The sequence below is a fragment of the Papilio xuthus genome, unplaced genomic scaffold (genome assembly GCF_000836235.2).
Source record: "Papilio xuthus unplaced genomic scaffold, Pxut_1.1 DF828177.1, whole genome shotgun sequence".
NCBI classification, from domain to species: Eukaryota; Metazoa; Arthropoda; class Insecta; order Lepidoptera; family Papilionidae; genus Papilio; species Papilio xuthus.
This window is the reverse complement of record NW_013530472.1, coordinates 724933-744345: the sequence shown is the minus strand read 5'-3', so window position 1 is coordinate 744345 and position 19413 is coordinate 724933. Positions and strand designations below refer to the sequence as shown.

At 34.3% G+C, this 19413-nt stretch overlaps 1 protein-coding gene across 5 annotated transcripts in view; it reads right to left on the bottom strand.

Moving 5' to 3' along the window:
* The window catches only part of fry (microtubule binding protein furry), a 79003-nt gene that overhangs the window by 13646 nt on the left and 45944 nt on the right, over window positions 1-19413 (bottom strand). For all 5 annotated transcript variants that reach the window (XM_013306641.1, XM_013306643.1, XM_013306642.1 and 2 more), the window contains 7 exons: window positions 18816-18949; window positions 16218-16319; window positions 12246-12380; window positions 11048-11239; window positions 10524-10615; window positions 3937-4057; window positions 3-181 (listed from right to left, as the gene is read on the bottom strand). In XM_013306641.1, coding sequence (XP_013162095.1) covers window positions 3-181; window positions 3937-4057; window positions 10524-10615; window positions 11048-11239; window positions 12246-12380; window positions 16218-16319; window positions 18816-18949 — 955 coding nt within the window. The remainder of the gene's footprint in view (window positions 1-2; window positions 182-3936; window positions 4058-10523; window positions 10616-11047; window positions 11240-12245; window positions 12381-16217; window positions 16320-18815; window positions 18950-19413) is intronic.

The following is a 19413-nucleotide window of genomic DNA, read 5'->3' as shown; positions in this document are numbered from 1 at the left end:
ACCTGTGGAATCCTGAGATAGGTTGGTTGCTGTCAGGTAAGTACTCGGTGAGGAGTGCGAAGTAACCGCCGTACTCAGGCATGGGCAAGGGCCGGGGCTGAGGGGCGTCCACCCTGGCCTCCTGTGGCGTCGCCGGCGCGCTGCCGGTCGGAGTAGCGTGCAGCTCCGGACCCAAGCCGGTCTACAATGGAATAAATTTACGAATTTTGATCCATAGCATGAAAAATAATTCTGCATCTTATATTTCCATAATAAATATATTTTGTAATTTTATTTTGAAATAATAAAAATATGAAAATTTACTAAGTTAGTCATACTCAAACGTAGAAGTTTTCGCTGTGTGATTGAAGATGGCGTTAGCTGTACGTTTTTATTAAAAATGCCACATGTTAAAGCAAGAAAACAAAATAAATAAATGCTGAACATAAGCTTAAATAAAATGTTTGAAGTATTAATCTGTTTTTAGTTAATGGATTTTCTTTTTAAAATCCCAGACGTACACTTTACATTACTGAATAAATAAGGTTTTATTGATCAATAGCAATATAACTGATTCCTCCCAACTCCAATGTAGATATATTTGTTTCACATATCGCAGTATTACACAATTACATTTTGCAATATTGTGTACACAGTACACAGTGTACACAATGTACAATATTTATCGTCTGCTAATAATGAAATTAAATGTTAAAGCTTCATGTTTAAATGTACAATGTAAAAAGTTTTAATTCAAGATACTCGTTTTCAATTACAGTATCTCGAATCAATAATATTGTGTCGTCGTTTGTAACAAATAATTGAGATTCAATCAACTAAAAGTTTTAAACGATGAAGTTTCGCCGGGTACAGCTATTTAAGAACAGGGCTACGGGAAATGCATTTAGAAAATCTTTCCTCCCAATGAATTCGCTATTCATTAAACGGAAGATTTCATTCCGCTTGTAAAGCTTTGGATACAATATTACAATTTCGTTATTTTATCTTTATTTTTTTTTGTATTTGAATACTTCGGAATAATTTTTATTTATGCATATTATTGATATAAAATATTGTTACCTGCTATTATTTAGAACCGGTTACGAAATTGCGAAGACAAAAATAAAAATTACGTCAATATAATAGAGATTAAAGATAAGTGCAGAGAATATTTTTTTACGATTACAAGTCATTAGGTATCTTATATCTTTTTCTTTCTATCGTTTTTAAAGTTGTAGCAAAGTTTACTTTTTGGCATATCAATAAGTTTTACAAGATTTGATACAAAATGTATATTAAGTGAAATGGTTTCCAATGAACTTTTGTTTTGTAAAATTCAACGACACAACAATCTACATGATTGTGACAATGTAAAGTCAATAGGATGGTACTGCGCAGGCAAAGGTGAGAGCAGTCTTCTATTTAATATTTATGATGTCTGTCTCGATATTGCCATTGGAATATAAAAGTGATTGACAGCATCCTGCTATTTTACTTTAACCAAGCCAACAGATATATCACGTAATATTTGTAGTATATTTGTCCGTTTGTACGAACATAATATTTTAATCCTTAAATGATATGCCGATGAAACTCAGCTCAGAGCGAGAGAGACTTAAATTTGACCCCACCAACATATGGGATACTAGGTAGAAGGATTGACAACAATGACAACTATTATTAATAATCCTAATGAATAAGATTATACTCTCGGGAGGGAGCGGAGGGCTTTATGGAATTAAATTAGAGCCCTGCGCGCACTGGAATAACTAACGTAGGTTTTGTTTGAAGTCTGGACGAAGCATAATCGATATTAAACAATGGGGGAGGTCTGTAGCTACGCGTAAGCCGGTGTTGCGGGGATCCGGACTAACTCCTCGTTACAGTTATCGATAAATCGGTTCGCGTTTTGTGAAGACCTAATAAACAAAAAAATCGCAACGAAAACTGAATGTTTCAACAAGGTTTACATGGCAAAATAACTACATCAGATTCGAAACGCAGATGAAATTTTAATATTAAAAATACCCTTTGACGGACTAAATAGATTAACGACATTCATCCAAGTGGAAAACATGAAAATACATACGTAGCTCGATCGAAAAAAAAATTATTGAGTCGAATGCATCGTTGTCAATTCTGAATTATTGAAATACATAACGTACAGATACAAGGATATGTTATACTAAATGCTCAACGAGCAAAGAGACTCGTAGTCAGGGATATTACATTTTTTGCTTCGAACAATATTTAGATCGCAGTTAATCATCATCATCATCATCAGCTCACTATACGTCCCCACCGAGGGGCTCGGAGCCTACCCTACGTTAAGGGTGACTAGGCCATAGTCAACCACGCTGGCCAAGTGCGAGTTGGTTGACTTCACACATATCTTTGAATTTCTTCTCAGATATGTGCAGGTTGCATCACGATGTTTTCCTTCACCGTAAGAACGTCGGATAAATGTACATATGTAAATCGGAAATCGAAAAACACATTGGTACATGGCGGGATTCGAACCCAGGACCTGCAGATTACAAGTCAAGTGCTGAAACCACTGAGCCACCGAGTCTACTAGCCACCGAGTCTACTGTTAATATTATCGCAGTTAATATTATCTTAATATTATTTAGATACTGTTCGCACATCTCTACGCTAAATTAAAAAAGTATAAAGTAAAATTCTTTGATAAAAGGGCTAATGGTATGAAAAAGATGTAGGATAGAAAATAAATAAACTAAATATATATCTGTAACTCATGTCAAAGTATGGAAACCAAATATAGATGTGACATAAATCAAGATTATTATGCCTGTTGATTAACATAGCTAATTTAATCAATAATCCATTCCAATATTACTATTGAATGCGGCGACAAGTCAATTATCGGTTTGTAAAGGTCCTTATCAGAGGCGCGTAGTGCATTTCATGTAACAAGCGAATTATCCTATTTACTGATGCATATTATAACGCTTCAATAAATACTCCTAGTAATTGCTTGTTACATTTGCCTGAATGCATTTGACGCCTTTTGGTCAATCAACAAGTAATTACAACATATATAATACTCAGCTAAATTTATATAACATATAAGACAACACATCATTAGCTTTTGATGAAAAATTATTTGAATACTTACTATAACTTTCGATCAACAATTACAACCATTTACTATTGCGGAACGCATACATTAGTATTATACTTTATGGAAGTTTCATTTTCAACTATTATATTTTAGATTTAATGGAATAAAAATAAATAATTATCAAGCCTATAAATGAGAATATCTTATGTCCATTTCAATAAAAGCATAAATGAATCAAAAACAGAGAAAATATGTTATCAATAAGTAAAAGTCTACAAATTAAATAGCTGTTTGTGTGCGAGTCTTTGTAGCGATTAGCAATCGACAGCTTTAGAGAAAATCAATAACAATATTGTAGTGTTTGAAGGAAGTCAAAGATAAGTTGTACCAACATTAAAAAAAAATATTTATCCTTAATACCATCTTTTTGTCAAATACCTTTGATGTGTTATTTTTGGATACATTTTTAGTGACGTACTTTTATATTCCTACTATCACTATAAAATTATGTTCCAATGTAGACTTGTTTTAAAAACAATTACATTAAAATGTTTCATGTGAAAAAAAAATCAGTGAAACATATTTTTTGGTCTGTTGGCATTACCTAATGGATCAGTAGAATAAAAACACATCTTACTAAAGAATTTTACTGGCGTGACACCTATAATGATATACAGACTTAGTGTTACCAAAGAGAATGAAAGCATTGAGAATATGTACAAATACAAATGCCACGGCAATGGAATACAGAGGTTATTCATATACAGAGGAACCAAACAGAAAAAAAATCTAGATAGGAAATTAAAAAGAAAAAAAATGCATGCAAAGCCGCAGGCAGCGCTAGAGGTATATTGAATTGTGGACGGTGTTACCGGTGTGGCGTCGCCGTCAGAGGGCGCTGGGGGCTCGTCGTCCACGGGGGGCGTGCACGGTGGCCCCGACGAACGCTTGTCCTGCCCCCTCGCCCCCGGTGTCTCGCAAGCTTTACCCACGCTGCCGACAAATACAATGCATACCAATATATTACAAATATTATAAGGTTTGTCAGGTGACTTCACAACGACAGAACGAATCTAAATAAAATTGGAAGGAGTGGTAGATTATAGTCTGGCTATTAAGTTTTTTTTAGGATCGAATTTTTAAACGTAGCGTTATAAAAATATTCTTTAGGATATCTCAAGTCGCAGTTGCATCAAGAATAATATCAATTCAAATCCTTTATTAAACATGAGAATTAAATTAATTTCGCATTCAGAGGCGCAGCTGCACATGCATGGTCAATTTGGCCTCAGGAAAAGTGAAATATTTATAAGGAATACATCAAAATATTATTTTTCAAAGGAAATCTACAGGACTTTATGTATTATGGATTATGAAATTCAATTGCACGGCAACAATGTTTTCAACGCAACAAAGCAAGGTAATTTACTTTGGTTTTTTGTCGATGAAAAAACCTAAATGACAGCGACATTAACATTTTATAATATGGTAGAGATAAGTTAAAAAATGTTGTATAAATATCTGGACAGTTTTGAGAGTGTTTACTTTATTAATTAACCTTTAATTAAAAAACATATATCTCTCTACAAGTATATATCAACATAAGGCTACAATATTATGTAATCGATCCATTCATTCAGCTCGCGTCTATCTATCCTCCCCATCCGTCGTCACTATGTAAGGTCCTGTGCCGTCATTGTGTTATATAATAACAATAGTCCCTATAGAGGAGTAGCGACTGGATATTGTGTTTACGCTATTACTAATTACATTAGGCACATAAATGTTTGCTGTGAGCCTAGTGACGGCTCCTAATGCCCGCGGCCGACTTGACTCCACGTATTAAATCATTTGTATCATGTTGTTATATCAAATAATTAATACAACAAATTAATAGACTTAAATTTCCTGTTTGGTGTATCTTAGTATATTATAAGGGTCATGGTTCGTTACAACCCCCCCGTCAGCAACTCGATGTCGATGAGGACACGGTGGGGTTTACCGCGCGGGCCGTGATTGTAGGTGTATTCAATTTGTTAACTTATTTATATATATCTTTAGGTGGTTAAAATTACGAGGGTAACGTCCAAGTTAGAATTTTTGTTCGCTGTTATGTCGCGAGATGCACAACCTATGGGTATAATGAACTGTGACATCAAATTTGAAACTTGTTAAAAAAAATTGATATTTAGTCAAGGGATTTATTTATTTTAATGGTGGTGAAATAAGTGCACGCTGCGCACAATGTCGCCTGTCTTTAGTTGTTTCCACCGACGTCGTTCGCACCTGTTATTTTGCGACAGCAATATTCGCTTATCCAACATGGCGTCGATTGGAAAATGTGTGTCTTTGACAGTTCTCATGTTTCTAATGCGAAAATGTGCTTAAAGTGCAATATGTCATCGATGACTTTGAACAATATTTTTTTGCATAAACTAACTGTTTCGTTAAGAAATAATTACCAATACTGTCCTGAGCAACAATATTATACACAGACTTATTCGTCGTCTCTTATTCTAAAGGTATTTTCGGACACGTACTTTTAGATTTTTTATTCTATGGAGTGGCCATTTTCAATCGAAGCGAAACGTATAGTTCGTTCACCCATCGTCGAAACTAATCGTACAATCGTCCCGACTCGTTTGCTACATTTCAGAATTCATAATCCCTTGAGCCGGCGAAGTTGCTACCATATCATTAAGCGACTGTCTCTTTGTACATATGATTTCCTAGTATTCTCGAAAGCTCTTATGTACTTGTAACGAGTATATAAGCAGATACCGGTACATGGCTACTTAAATGGAAAATATATTGAACGGTTTATCAATTATCTGCAAAATTTTATTGAAAATTTATCTTGAAAGATCCTTCATATTCTATTTTATTCTGTAATTCATAATATTGTTAAGCGAATATAAAATGTTTGTCTCGAATAAAGAAAACCTTTTGAACTCTGATAGTACTTAGAAAAAATGTAGTCTCTCTTGTTCACTTGTTATTATGAGAAATACGAATAATATAATACCAATTAAGGTTTCAAGTTTCGCTGGGTAGCAAATAATGAACAAAAGTTCTTTACCTCGTAATTTCTATTATAAGCATTCTTCTTTTAGACTTTTAAACTGAGAACCCATTGCTAATACACTTACAACATTTAAGCAAAACTGTGTGTTGGACAGCACCCCAACAGAAACGTTGGTCAGTAATAAACTAGTATTTAATAAAAAAAAATTAAAAAGCCCGACTGTAACCCTAGCGCACTCTAGGGAAACATCAAAAAACATTCCCTCCCATAATCGAGCAATAACATACCTTTGTAATAAAAGTGATATTAGATCGACATTATTAGATTTTGTACGAAATATTAATATTGTTGTTTGATTTGTAAAATCCTTTTGGGAAATCTAGAAGTAGTTAATTACATTGAATAAACATTTATTATTTGTTATTCGTCTGACTTTTATTGTGATTGTGAATTTGAACTGTCGACCTAAGATCTGTATAACATTGTATTTACAGAAGTTATGATATTTTTTTATATCAGAGTTTCGGAAGTGGAAACACATATTTTACAATTGTGTCTCACTAACACACACACACACACATATGTACATGTTCTCTCTGATTGTTCAAAGGGATGTCAGGGATGTCAATATCCACGATTAATTAAAGTAGCGGTGTCTATAAATTTTAATAAAATTTGAATGTCATCATCATCATCATACGTTCGAATAAATGTGATTGTTTATGTTGTTGCTACTTTTTTTAATTGTTCGCTCACGAAGTCGTAGACAAGAGCTAGTCTTTAAATAAACAGGAAGTATAGTAGACTAATGATGACTTTTAATCGATGCTCGGTATATTATTAATTTCAAACTCTTCCAACAAAAAGACTCTGAACAAACATAAAAAGGAGCTTGAGCTCAGTTTTGCTAGTTGTTCATGTTATGTTTAAGTTGAATGTTTATTAAAATGTTCCACTTCATTTATGAACGAGCGGTAGCCCGCGAATCCGTTCGTGCAGAATTAATAAAATTAGTCTAAAACATGCCCGCGAGCGTCAATCACTTACATGTTACAGTTCTGTCAGAATCGGTCTAGCCGTTCGGGAGCTTACCCTGAATAAACACGGCCTTACGGACAGACACGTGAAAATAAAAAAATGGGTTTTTCGTGTTCAGCTGCACAAACATACCATAGGTACGAAATACGATATTTTTTATGCTACATACAGACACATCGATGCATTTTTTTTATTTTATCATCGAAATATGTGCAATCTAAATTGATTGAAAGAAATGCTTTAGAGTTACATAATGATGAAGTATCGTGATTTTTAAAACGTAATTAACATTGCGGCGTTTAATTTAAAAAATATAGAAAATAACGACAAAATAAAAAATGGCCTTATAAACTCCAGTCAATCGTGAAGGAGAAAAGACATTAAGCTAGATGTGAAGGCTAGATGCAGTTGCTCTTTTTTGCAAAAATATTATAAAGAGGATTTTTTAATGTACATTAAATTGGCTTGTGAAACTTCGTGTAAAAGTTGTGTAATATTTCGTAGCATCGCTCGCATGCGGAATGCATGAAAGGGAACGGAGGTGCACGGAATTTCCTGTTTTGTTCTGTTAATATCCCGCGCCACTTCTACCATGAAATCCGTCGCGTTAGTTTCACGTAGGTCTGGAATATAATTGAGTTGTACTGCAAATTGTTCGGGAACGCATTTACAATATCGTCACTAATTGAATTAAAATCCAGCAAACGAACCGGTTCCGCTTGTGAAGTTAAATCATGTCGAACGTACGATTATATTTGAGAACTTTGGGAAATTAATTTCAGACGTGGTCGCGACGTCCGTTTGCATTCACCGCCAACGCGTCTGGCTCGCACATCATGATCCAGTCTTTTATAATTAAAATCGTTGATTTCATATTGAAGCTTCATTTAATATTTGCACGAGACATTGACGTTTGCCGACCAATTATTCCCCGACTGACAGAAAGGTAATGATTTTCGCGGGGATGTAAATATGTTAGTGAACGCGTGTATTTTTACGAATATCCAGTTCATAGTGAGCTCTTGTAGCCTAAAGGGTTGAAGCAATTTTTAACAAGTGAGGTGTAATTCGAATTGTATTCTCTCTCGTCATTTTAATTAACAATTTATTTTAAAAAGTATTGAGCGTAAACTTCTTACTGTGCATTGTCTTTGAATTAAATCTATATTAGTCTATAGTATCTTTAAACTTGTAGTATTTTGTTAACACAAAAACACACCTAAACGGGATTATATTATAAAAGTACAAAGGAATAATCTAGAAAAGAAAGACCGATAGTTTATCTTTATTGTTCAAGGGGATTTCTATGTAAACGTCTCAAAGAGTAAAGGTTTCTATGCAGTGAATAGAGATTTTCTCAGTCTCAGTCACGGGTAAATACCCATCTTAGCGCCTGTGTAAAGACGATTTAAACATTGTCACGAAAATAAACATTGTTACACACAGATTATTTTCACAATAGGTTTTCCAACAGAGAAAAGTAGATTTTTTGTTGTATATTTATTTGCTCATTGCTCCTATGTATAAGATTCAAACCACAGTTCAGTTAATTTAAAGGCACTTGACGAAAGATACTAATATTTTATCTTATGATTTTTAATCTGGAATTCAAAAAGAGATACAAAAAATTTAATGCAATAAATAAGAAAACAGTAAGTTTTGTTGATTAACAACATCGCTATGTATGAATACAGACCTGTCAATATGTCTAAACAGTGAATGGTAGCGAGCTTTTCCCAATATGCAACCGGTAAAACAATGAAAGGCACGCCGAAATGTTTCCGACATCACAAATGCCTCAGGTCCTTTACACGTAGAGTGATATTTATTGATTAACGTTAGTTATAATTCAGAACGAATAATTGCAAATCATAGTTTTCCATTTAAATAAATAAAAATTTCATCGTAGACGATGTCGTAGCAACAGTCTACGAGGTCGGTCGTGCGAGCTTATTACTTCAGTTTTATTGAAAAAATCACACGACCGATGGTTGCGTGCTATGTGTATTATATCAAATATATTATGCATTGTGCACGTAATTACACATTGTTAGCGCAAAAAAATGTGTACATATAAAGTTACAATTTGATTTAATAAAACTTTACCAATGATTTATATCAATAGTAAAGTTTTATAATGTAACGTCGGCTGCAATGGCAAAGCGTCTTTGTAGTTTTAGAATAAGAATGTTTTGACATATTTAATATACGTGGAATCTCGAATACAGAAGCCGAGGAAATAAAACAAACGCGAAGCCGCGGACAACAGCTAGCAAATAATGTAATAACGCAAACGCTTGTGTTAGACCATAAAGAACTTCAACTGTGGCGGATAAGGTTTTTAATCGCATAAATCGGTTATAAAAATTTTTAACCCTTGCTCGACATCGTCCTTCATAAGTCCAGTCGAACGGACGGCATCGCAAACGGCTGCCGGGGTCTAGATATTGTCAGAAACAACCATCATAAATGTAACAGACTAAAAACGCAATTACACAGAACATACATACAACCTTCTGTGAAAATCTATATCGACCGAGTTTATTTGTACAAAGTTGGAGAAAAAATATGTTTAGTCTTTAGAAATCAAACCATAGCAACGAGCGTACAATAGACAATAAGAAATTTCGCGTCAGCCGCTCGGCAACAAGATATACAAATTGTTTATTATTCCCCGAAGCACGTAATATAATATTTTCCTTACGGCGAATAATATCAGAATAAATATAGGTATTGTAATAAGTTGATATCAACATTTCTATTGTTACTAAGAAGAATAAGTAGTATAGGTAACTCGGGAAACTTCTCAAAATATATAAAATGTTCTGAGAATAATTAATAGCTTGTCACTTGCCACACGAGCTTTTCATTAGAAAATGAAGGGGAAATATCTGAAGGGTCAATACAAAAATGTAATAAGTATAAAGTCGATGGTCCCGACATAAATAGGGTTTGTTGCGAGGGGTTTTATGCGATGCAAGTTGTAAATATGTACACATAATGTGACGGACAACATGATGTTTTTTAAATGCGCAATATTAAAAGGGTGATCATTTAAGCAAAAAGGTCACTTAAGCATAACAATTGTAACATGATGTTCTTTAGTTTGCTCATGGAGAATGATAGTACGTACAGTTGTTTTAGTAGTGGCACGCAACGATTAAAATTAAAACAAATCAAGTGAAACAACAAGTCTTTATCTATAACATAGAAAATTATACAATGCGCTTCAAAACAAGGTATTTGTCACATAGTATTCGCCGCTGCGTTGTTGTTCTAGCCGCATGCAATATACTTCGAAACGTTCAATTCATTACAATATTCTTTCGCATGGCGTTATCTGTGCGCTTCGCTTGTGAAGAAAGTTAATAAACTTATCTATTAATAAATACATACCAAGATTTAGCCGGGTCTTCGCCGCTGTGCCTCTTCGTATGAATCGTGCCTTTTTCTATTGGAGCCAATTCACCAGTTCGACCTGCGGCATCCTTGTGAAAAAGAAAATCCTAATTAGTAGAAAACCTTGTATTTTTTTATAAACAAGCATAGTGAAGTTTCGTTTAAAAGTTTAGCAAACTTTATAAAATGTATATTAATTTAAGTGTATGTTACATATCAACAGAAATATTTATTTGCACTCTAAGCCTGCTTTGAGTTGTAGTAAAACTGTGAACTTTTCAGTTAGAAATGTTTCAAGCGGGTTTCGTACTGTTCCACAATTTTAAACGTTGTAATTACGAACATACAATTGTCGTGTTCGTATTTATCAAAGTTTGTTATTTAGTATTTGTCCATAATTTAATTCAGTTTAAAGACAAAAACCGCATTTAATTTAATATAAAACGCTAAAATACAATATTTAGTACTCACTGGGACACAGTAGATTAATTAAAAAAATAAAAAACCATTAAATGACTAACTTGTGATCCAGTGCCGGGGCCGTCGCTGTGCCCAGACGTGGCCTTGCGCATCGATGTGAGCCTGTAGAAGGGCGGTGTCTCAGTGCGCTCGATGAGGCAGTTGAGGGTCTCAACAGTCTGCAGCTCCGTCATCATCTCGTCCAGAAGTCTCTCAGGCCGTGACCGCGCCAGATACAACACTACGCGCTTCGCCTGGTAGAATACAGAATATAAATTAGCAGAACGTAGCAATATTATACGGATAGACAGGTGAAAAAATTGCGAAAAATAAAAGTGCCTACTAATAAATCGTAGAGGGTAACAACATATTTTTTCACATACACTCAATTTGATTGAGTGCCACGATTATTTTCGAGCTACAATGTCGATGTTCATTTTTTGCCTCATTATAACGAAGGTGCTCTCAAGGCGATCGGAAAGTCTTTTGTTAATACACTTGGATACAAAATTTGAAATTCAAAACCCATCGCAACAGCGGCCCGGCAACTGTGTATCGATCTTGACTTACCGGCTTCATTTTCACTAATACTTACTAATTGTTTTACCGGGTAATTTGTTTATCCGATATTTGTATAGGAAAATTTTCTTAGTAAAATTTAGTAGTTCTCTCGGAAAGGTAGACATATTATAAGAAATCCGAGTAACAAGGTTATTGAGTCCAATTAGGAGGAACGGAAAATTTTAACATTTCGACATAATTGTTACTAGGGATAAAGGAATAATTATTTATGTAATAGCTTCGCAAAATAATTTGATAGGTAAAATTATTTATCTTTAAATTATTTATCGTCAAGGCGCTATATTAAGGTATAATTACATAAGTATATACAATCGCCAAAGCACAATAGCATTTGGGATACAGACATATGATACTGTTGATATATTAAGGACTGGGCAGGAGAAGTCAGGACAAAGCAGGACAGAGCAGGACGAATCCAGACAAACGATGTTCAAATACAACAGTATTAAGTTACTACTGCCGATTGTCCACATCATTAAAAGCTTTGTGTATGTCCTAACATATAATGCAATATGCATGCATGCTCTATACACCAATAACTTCATATAAATGTATTTACTCGGCTTATCTTCACCACATATCTCACGGTAGTAAAAAAAAAAAACAAAGTTTATCGATCTAGCTTTATAAAAACAAAATGTCTACTTGGATAAATTATTATATGTTTCATGTACTTACATATGGTAAGAGTTCGTTGGGCGCCATCCCAGACACAATGATGAGGTACCGAATAATAACCTTTAGGTTGTTTGGCCAGCAAGCGCACAGCGTCGACCATAGCTCTTCGATCTCCTTTGGGTGGTTGTCCGAGAACTGCGTCAACAATTAAACGGCTATAAATGCATTTGTAAAAAAAACAAATAAGCATTAAAAGCAAAAAATATGGTGTGTAAAATTATGTTACAATGAAACTTAAACCTAATTCAACATAAAATAGTAGCAATATAATTTTCACGCACAATATGAAAGTCACATTAAATTAACAAAGTATTATTACAATCAATTCAATGTAAAGATTAAATGCGCAAATCGTCAAACTAAGGCTTGTATTATCTAAGCGCCCAATCGGTAGCCACGTCAATGTTATGCTGGTTTCTCACAGGAGCAGATAACTCGATCCAAACCTTGTTACATAAGACTTCAAAGGACGGCGACAGTGCAGCACATAATTTGTTTGATGACGAAACCACTACCCTATTACTAGCCTACATAGAGACCAGATTTAGATAAAATATGTAGGGGCCCGATCGATCGGTGGACGGCTGTTACTATTGAAAGTACTGCGTCCAATTATGTCGTCGGATTTAACTTACAGAAATGTTCTCCGTTTTTTAAAAATTAAATGCCACTAATAAGGGTACTTAAATATTTTAACAAAAACATATCAATTTGCGTTATTATAACTTATATAATAAATTATATAATAAGCTTATAATCTTACTAATATTTTAAAAGCAAATCTATAGATGGATGGATGCATGAAAAGATGTTTGTTGCAAGGTATCTCCAGAACAGCTGCATGGATATGGATTAAATAGAATATAGGCTGGACGGACACATGGGCTACTAATCAAATATTAAATACCGCGCGAAGGGAGTCGCGGGCTCTAGCTAGTATGTATTTAAAAATAAAAAAATCGCTGCATTATTTGATAACAAAGTAGTGTTGTGGCACATGACAGTGAGGAGGCAGAAAGTAGGGCGCGTCGTGCCCTTCCCTGACTCTACTTGCTCACCCCTTATGCTGCGACCTTGAATATGTTTGCAGAGGGTCGCCGGTAATCGCCAAAAGCACTCATTATATCTCCCTCCGATTGTTTATTGAAATTTTACATCGGTAGCTGATTTATCCCCTGATGATACATACACCCACACGCACGCAGACACACACACACACACAGAGTCATAGCATCTACCAGTCTATTTGTGCACCTTAGTTTGCACCCACACATAACTGTATGAATACAAATTGGCAGTATCGAGAGAATTTCAAAGCGTTCATATAATTCCTTGTTAATTGGTGACATTTAACAATACTACAGACTGCATCTATTGAATGCGGTAAAGGGGAGAAAACTAACTCATAGGCACTTCAATCTAATTGTTTCAAGCTTGTACAAGTCGAATGCATAGGGTAAACCTTGCCAATTAGTGATTTTACACCCAATTAAAATTAATAACCTTCCGCGTTGGTCATTCTAATGCACAACTTGACTGATTTTTTTCTTCAGGAGAATTAAATGATATTTAATCATACCTTTTGAGAAATAAAAATGTTTAAAGTCAAATAATTTTTGTAAGCAAATTACATGGAGGAAGGAAAAAAATATAAGTAAAAACACTAGTTGCATTTGCGTTTGAAATTTAACCCGAGCAAAGGTAGCACGTGCAACATTCAATATGAGTAACCTTGGCTTGTTAAAGGTTGTTATTAAGTACAGTGCTTAGTGACACAGGTCATGCAACTCCTATGGGAGCGGTAAATAAAGGCAGCGAATATGTTATAGTTTCCGCATGAAGGTTGCGGTAACGATTAATAGCTCTTAGGTGAAAGTGAGTACACCGCCCGGAGCGTTGTTACACACTAACCTTGTCTCTAAGTAATTACTTGGAACGATGACTTTGATCATCTTACTTTATAAATATAACTGGAGTATAAAGTAACCTTTGTTTTACTATCGACACTAAAACCTGTTTAAATATGTATACCTTTTTTGCAATATTCTACTGCAGCTCCAAATAATGCAAGCAAATTTGGTGGAATTGTTGCATTCATAACTTGCTAAGGTAGGGTTTAACGATTGCTATCATTCACTTAAAAAAAGAAATAGGTTAATCAGTTGAGCAAAAATTTTCGTTGTCAGTTTCACAGAGTATGTACAATTAAATGTGAGCGATTCATTTAGTTTAACGTATGTTACAAAACGATGCGGTCAACGTCTGCCTAAATGCAAACAACATAACACTGGCCGCACCCCGACCCCACTTCAAACGGTCTGCAATATTTTTTTAATTTACCCAGCTTCCATGTTTCATTGACATTGACTCTGACATACGGCAATCAGAAACAGGCTAGCGAACTGTTAATTTATTCCTAGTAAATAGCCGAAAGGGTTGCAATATTTGAGCGCAACCCGGAACGTTCTGCCTGCAAATTAAACAGACTAAAAAAATGTAAGCCGATTTTAATTTAAACAGAAACTAGTACTTTGGAAGTAGTTTTACATGGCGTATTTTTGTGTGTACAAATTTTTTTTATTAATAATAAAGTGGCAATCGAGTAAGCGGTCATATGAATTCGCCGAAATGGCGAAGCTACTGCTACACACACACATTAGTTTATGAGTTTTAGGAAGTAATTCCGAAAACGATACTAATAGTGTTCTCTATATTTGCTTTTATAAATAATAAAACTTTTATAAATTTTACTTACTCTACCTTACTGTTTTATAGTTTTGTGATAATATAATTGTCTTTGTCATCTCGATGATAATTACTGTGATCTCCCCGTCCTCGAAAGAAGGTACAAAGCTTGTATTCCAAATTAATCGATGACGTTGTGAAGGTTCTGACCTTGACCGTGCGGATTATGAAGGGGAGGACACAGGGAGTATTAAGAAGGGTTTAAGTCTAACAATGGCTTGCTGCCGAGCGATCATGACCCTCTCTTTCACCGTGAGTTCCCACTGCCGAATTATGTAGAATACATTGTATAAATTTGTATAAAGGTTTCTGCAGTGGAAAAGCACGATAACGGTATTATTACATTCATGTTCACTTATTACTATTGTAAACGACATCAACTATGACATTTAACATAAACTAACAATATGATTTGATAGATTGTTTTGTATTTGACATTCCAACGTTTTTAGAATAAAGCTATGTTGTATAATGGGATATTCATATTTAAGGAGCGTTTTGTGATGGAAGAAGGTATTATGAAATTTATATGTCCCTATCCTCTTTCGAGCACTCTTTATATGCAAGACGGGTTTGAAGACATGTCCCGGTCGTAGCGTTCGGTTCCTCCGTTTTATCAGCAGTAAAGATTTTCGATTCACTTACATGTGTACTAACCGCAGCTTCCTGGATCCTAACCATTGCGCAAACATTAATATGATTTGCACAAATTTAATTTGAATCGGGCTACAATTCTCTCTCGATACAGAATATGTTTGGAAATGTTACATCAGGAAAATGACATTTGTAATTAAATTGCAGAGGGTTGAATTCAAAAGGTGTAATCGAAGCGTGCGCGGATATCTGTGTTTGCCCCTGTGCACTTCTTAATTACTTTACTACGAATTTGTCAGTCAAAATACTGTTGAATGAGTTCCCCTTCTATGTTGTAAGCCGACGCCATGTTAATTTGGTCGCCATAACCGCACTGCGTGTATATAATAGACCAAAGTTAACCTATGCATTTAAATCTATCAATACATTTTGAGTCTCTTTCTACCATTAGAGCTAGAAAAATGCACATCGCGCTATCACAGTTGTTTGCAACATTGATATTTTAGGAAAAGATGCGAAATTTTTAGATAATAATAGATTATTAGTATTTTATTCATCCACAGATAAGATATTGCAAAAGATGGCTTTCTCACGTTTGAAATATAAAAGTAAACTTTTTTTATTCTTACATACCTTTGCAGTGATGTAGAATAAATTATTGAGGACCATTTCAGTAGCTTCCACAGAGCCGAGGCCCTCTCGCCGCACGCTGCGACCTCCCTCCGACGCGTAGTACTGTTGGCAAGTAAAATAATACAACTAAATAAAAAAAATTGAGTTTGGTTAAAGAATACATACAGCTCTTCCACGTTCTGTCAACGAAAATAGACGTAAATGATAATAGAAATTCAGTATGAGTACAAACCTACCAAGTTGAAATAAAATACATATTGCAAAAAATTATAACTTAATATGAGTTAGCTTTTTGCTGGTTTTCAACTACAGTTAACTGTTCGAAGACGAGTATAATTTGGTAACTTTGAATGTAGTAACTAAATTTGCATTTTCTACCGCGACTATATTGCGGTACAGACTGAATGGGGCTTAGTCAAACATATTTCGGTGATGTTCAAACAGTATTTCCGCTGCAAAGCATTAGTCAATTGAACGTTGGCCTCTCCCACAAAGGGTAGGAAACAACATACAAACAATCCTGCACCCCTACATACACATAACAAAAGATTGTTCAGTTTAAAATTAAAAACGTACATTTATTGTGTATGTATTATAATTAAAACCTTTCGAGGCATTTTTCTTTGGTATTCTTAAATAATTGTCTTAGTAAATGTCTTTAATTAACATTAAATCATTATTGTAGCTTGAAATTTAAGCTTTTAAAAAGTCTAGTAATTAGAGTTTTACTTTGATTAAACGAAAAGGGTCTTTTATTTTTTTAGACATCTTTAGATCTATCGGTCTTACATTGGTAACTAAAGTTGTGCCTTAGTGCCAATTAATCTATAATTATACAAGACTGTAATATCATGTTACTAATGTTTAAATGTGGAAATTTGGATGGTTGGATGATTTTTTACTACGCATCTCCTAAACAGCTAAATGGGTCTTGATTAAATTTAGAAAAAGTATAGAACATAGTCGGTACGAACACGTAAACTACTTGTTAAGTTTTATTTAACTTCGCGCACACAGAGTTGCGGGCAGAAGCTAGCCCTATTACAAGTATACTTTTGTTCACTACATTAGTCTGTGATTGACGCGTCATTTGCGGTGTAATCGATTTGATATCAATTAATTACACAATGTAATTATAATTACCGTGGAAAATATCTATATTGCAACGCAGGTCTTTGACAAGATTAAAAAGGAAATTATGGCTTTACAATATAAATAATTAAACTTTTGGTCATGAAAAATTTTAAAAGAGGTACTACGAAATTAGGACTATTTAAAAAAATATGTTACACTGATACTAAGAATTGTTGATTTTTGTTTTTAGAAAGATAAAGCTTTTTTGACGAGATTATTTTGAGGTCACATGAGGTTCATTAATATAGCCATTTTTTTGTTCATTACACTTTGATAAAATTGCGATAGGTTTTCAGATTTTTTAATGGCTTAAATATATCTTTCTATAGAATTTTGTCGTTTTTTGTTTGTTACCGAAATGAAGTGTATTGTAACGCAAGAAAAGAAATTGATATAAACGCGCCGACCTCACGCTGTTCTCATTGTTGACTTAATTGATCTCACATTGTATCGGCGCGTCGTCAATTGATTTCAATTAGAGACTGGTAAAGGACATTCATTAGTATCTACCAAAACATAAACGATTTGTTTACTTGCTTTCTTAATTTACCTTGATTTGACACTACAATACTTAACGTGAAAATAACTGACCCGTACTTAGTATTCTTAGTAGTATACATCAAATATTAAAGCGAGAATTACGTTTAGGGAAAACCGAAAAAAGGTGAAGGTTTGCTGCAAAATTATACTATGGCAATTAGTTTGAAAATAAATATCTGCAAACAGAAATAGACATGCATTCAGTCAGCGACATTCATAAACTGTTACCAGCCATCTTATGTATCCTTATTATGAATAAAACTTAAATAGACGTCCCTATTTATGCCCCGATTCTGTCTAAAACAGAAATATGTTCGCTGCAGTAGGGACTATAATTACAGCACGTGCCTATTTTCTCATAAACCGTTTAAAAAGTTTCACAAGTTATTCATTTATTTATGTACTCTAGAGCCATCGATGTTACCGATTTGTTAATATTATACAGCGTATTTTACTTATTTACCAGCGTTTTGCTGGTTTTTCCACTTTATAACGAGGCATAATTATAATGCTCTATTTTTACCGACTTCAAAAGGAGAAGGTTCACAATTCGTCTATATGTTTTTTTATTATTTCGTTCGGAGCGCCTTCACTGGGATGATCATTTAAATTCAAAGGTGAAACTTATCAATTTAAATTTAATGCTCTTCACGGTGCGTTTCCAATGTCGTAGACTACCTACTACTACTTCTACTTGTGTAAAACTTATTTTGACCATTATTTTTTTTAAAACAGAGACGAAATATTTATAACAATAGTGTTGCGGCATTCACTTTTATCGATTTGCTAACGCATTATGATGAATTAACGAAATGGTTCGTTAAATAGGTCGCCAATTGTCTCATATGATTAAGAAATTCTACATCTAGCAGTGGTTTGTATTATCATGAGAGTAATGTTTTATAAATAAAAAATAAAACGTACCTGTATGTATGAGAGTGGATTCGCAGGAGGGACATTAGGGTCCAGCAGCTCGATGTTCACAAGCCAAGGCAGCAGGTACTGCAGCAGCAACTGACGGACCTCAGTTCTTGCGGTTTGGAAGCGAGCTGTTATTTCTGTTGAAAGAATAAATAATATCAAACGATTACATATTACCATTTGGCACGTTGGCACGGTCCTGGCACACCTCTTTCGCCTCATAGAGTTATTTGAAGATCAATTTTATTTTTGTGCAATTTTAGCATTGATATCCTCCTTGTTCAAAAAGTTGGAAAAGCACACGTTCTTTCAACTCTTATAGATATATGTACCTGCAGTTATTTATTAAATAGTCATTGTATTTACAAACTGAAAGTCATATACAAACAGAATGTAACAGATATTTGTAGGCAATATTTGAGAACATTTGTTTCCTACCCATTTCTGTGAAATGTCAGTTGGCACTCACAAAGCTATTCATTCGCAAACTCGTCACAACAACATACATAAATACCTTTTAAATCATAGCAGTTACGGTAACTATTTGTTGTACGATATTCGAACGTAAGCGGGGAAGCGAAGTTAATACTTTGACTGTACA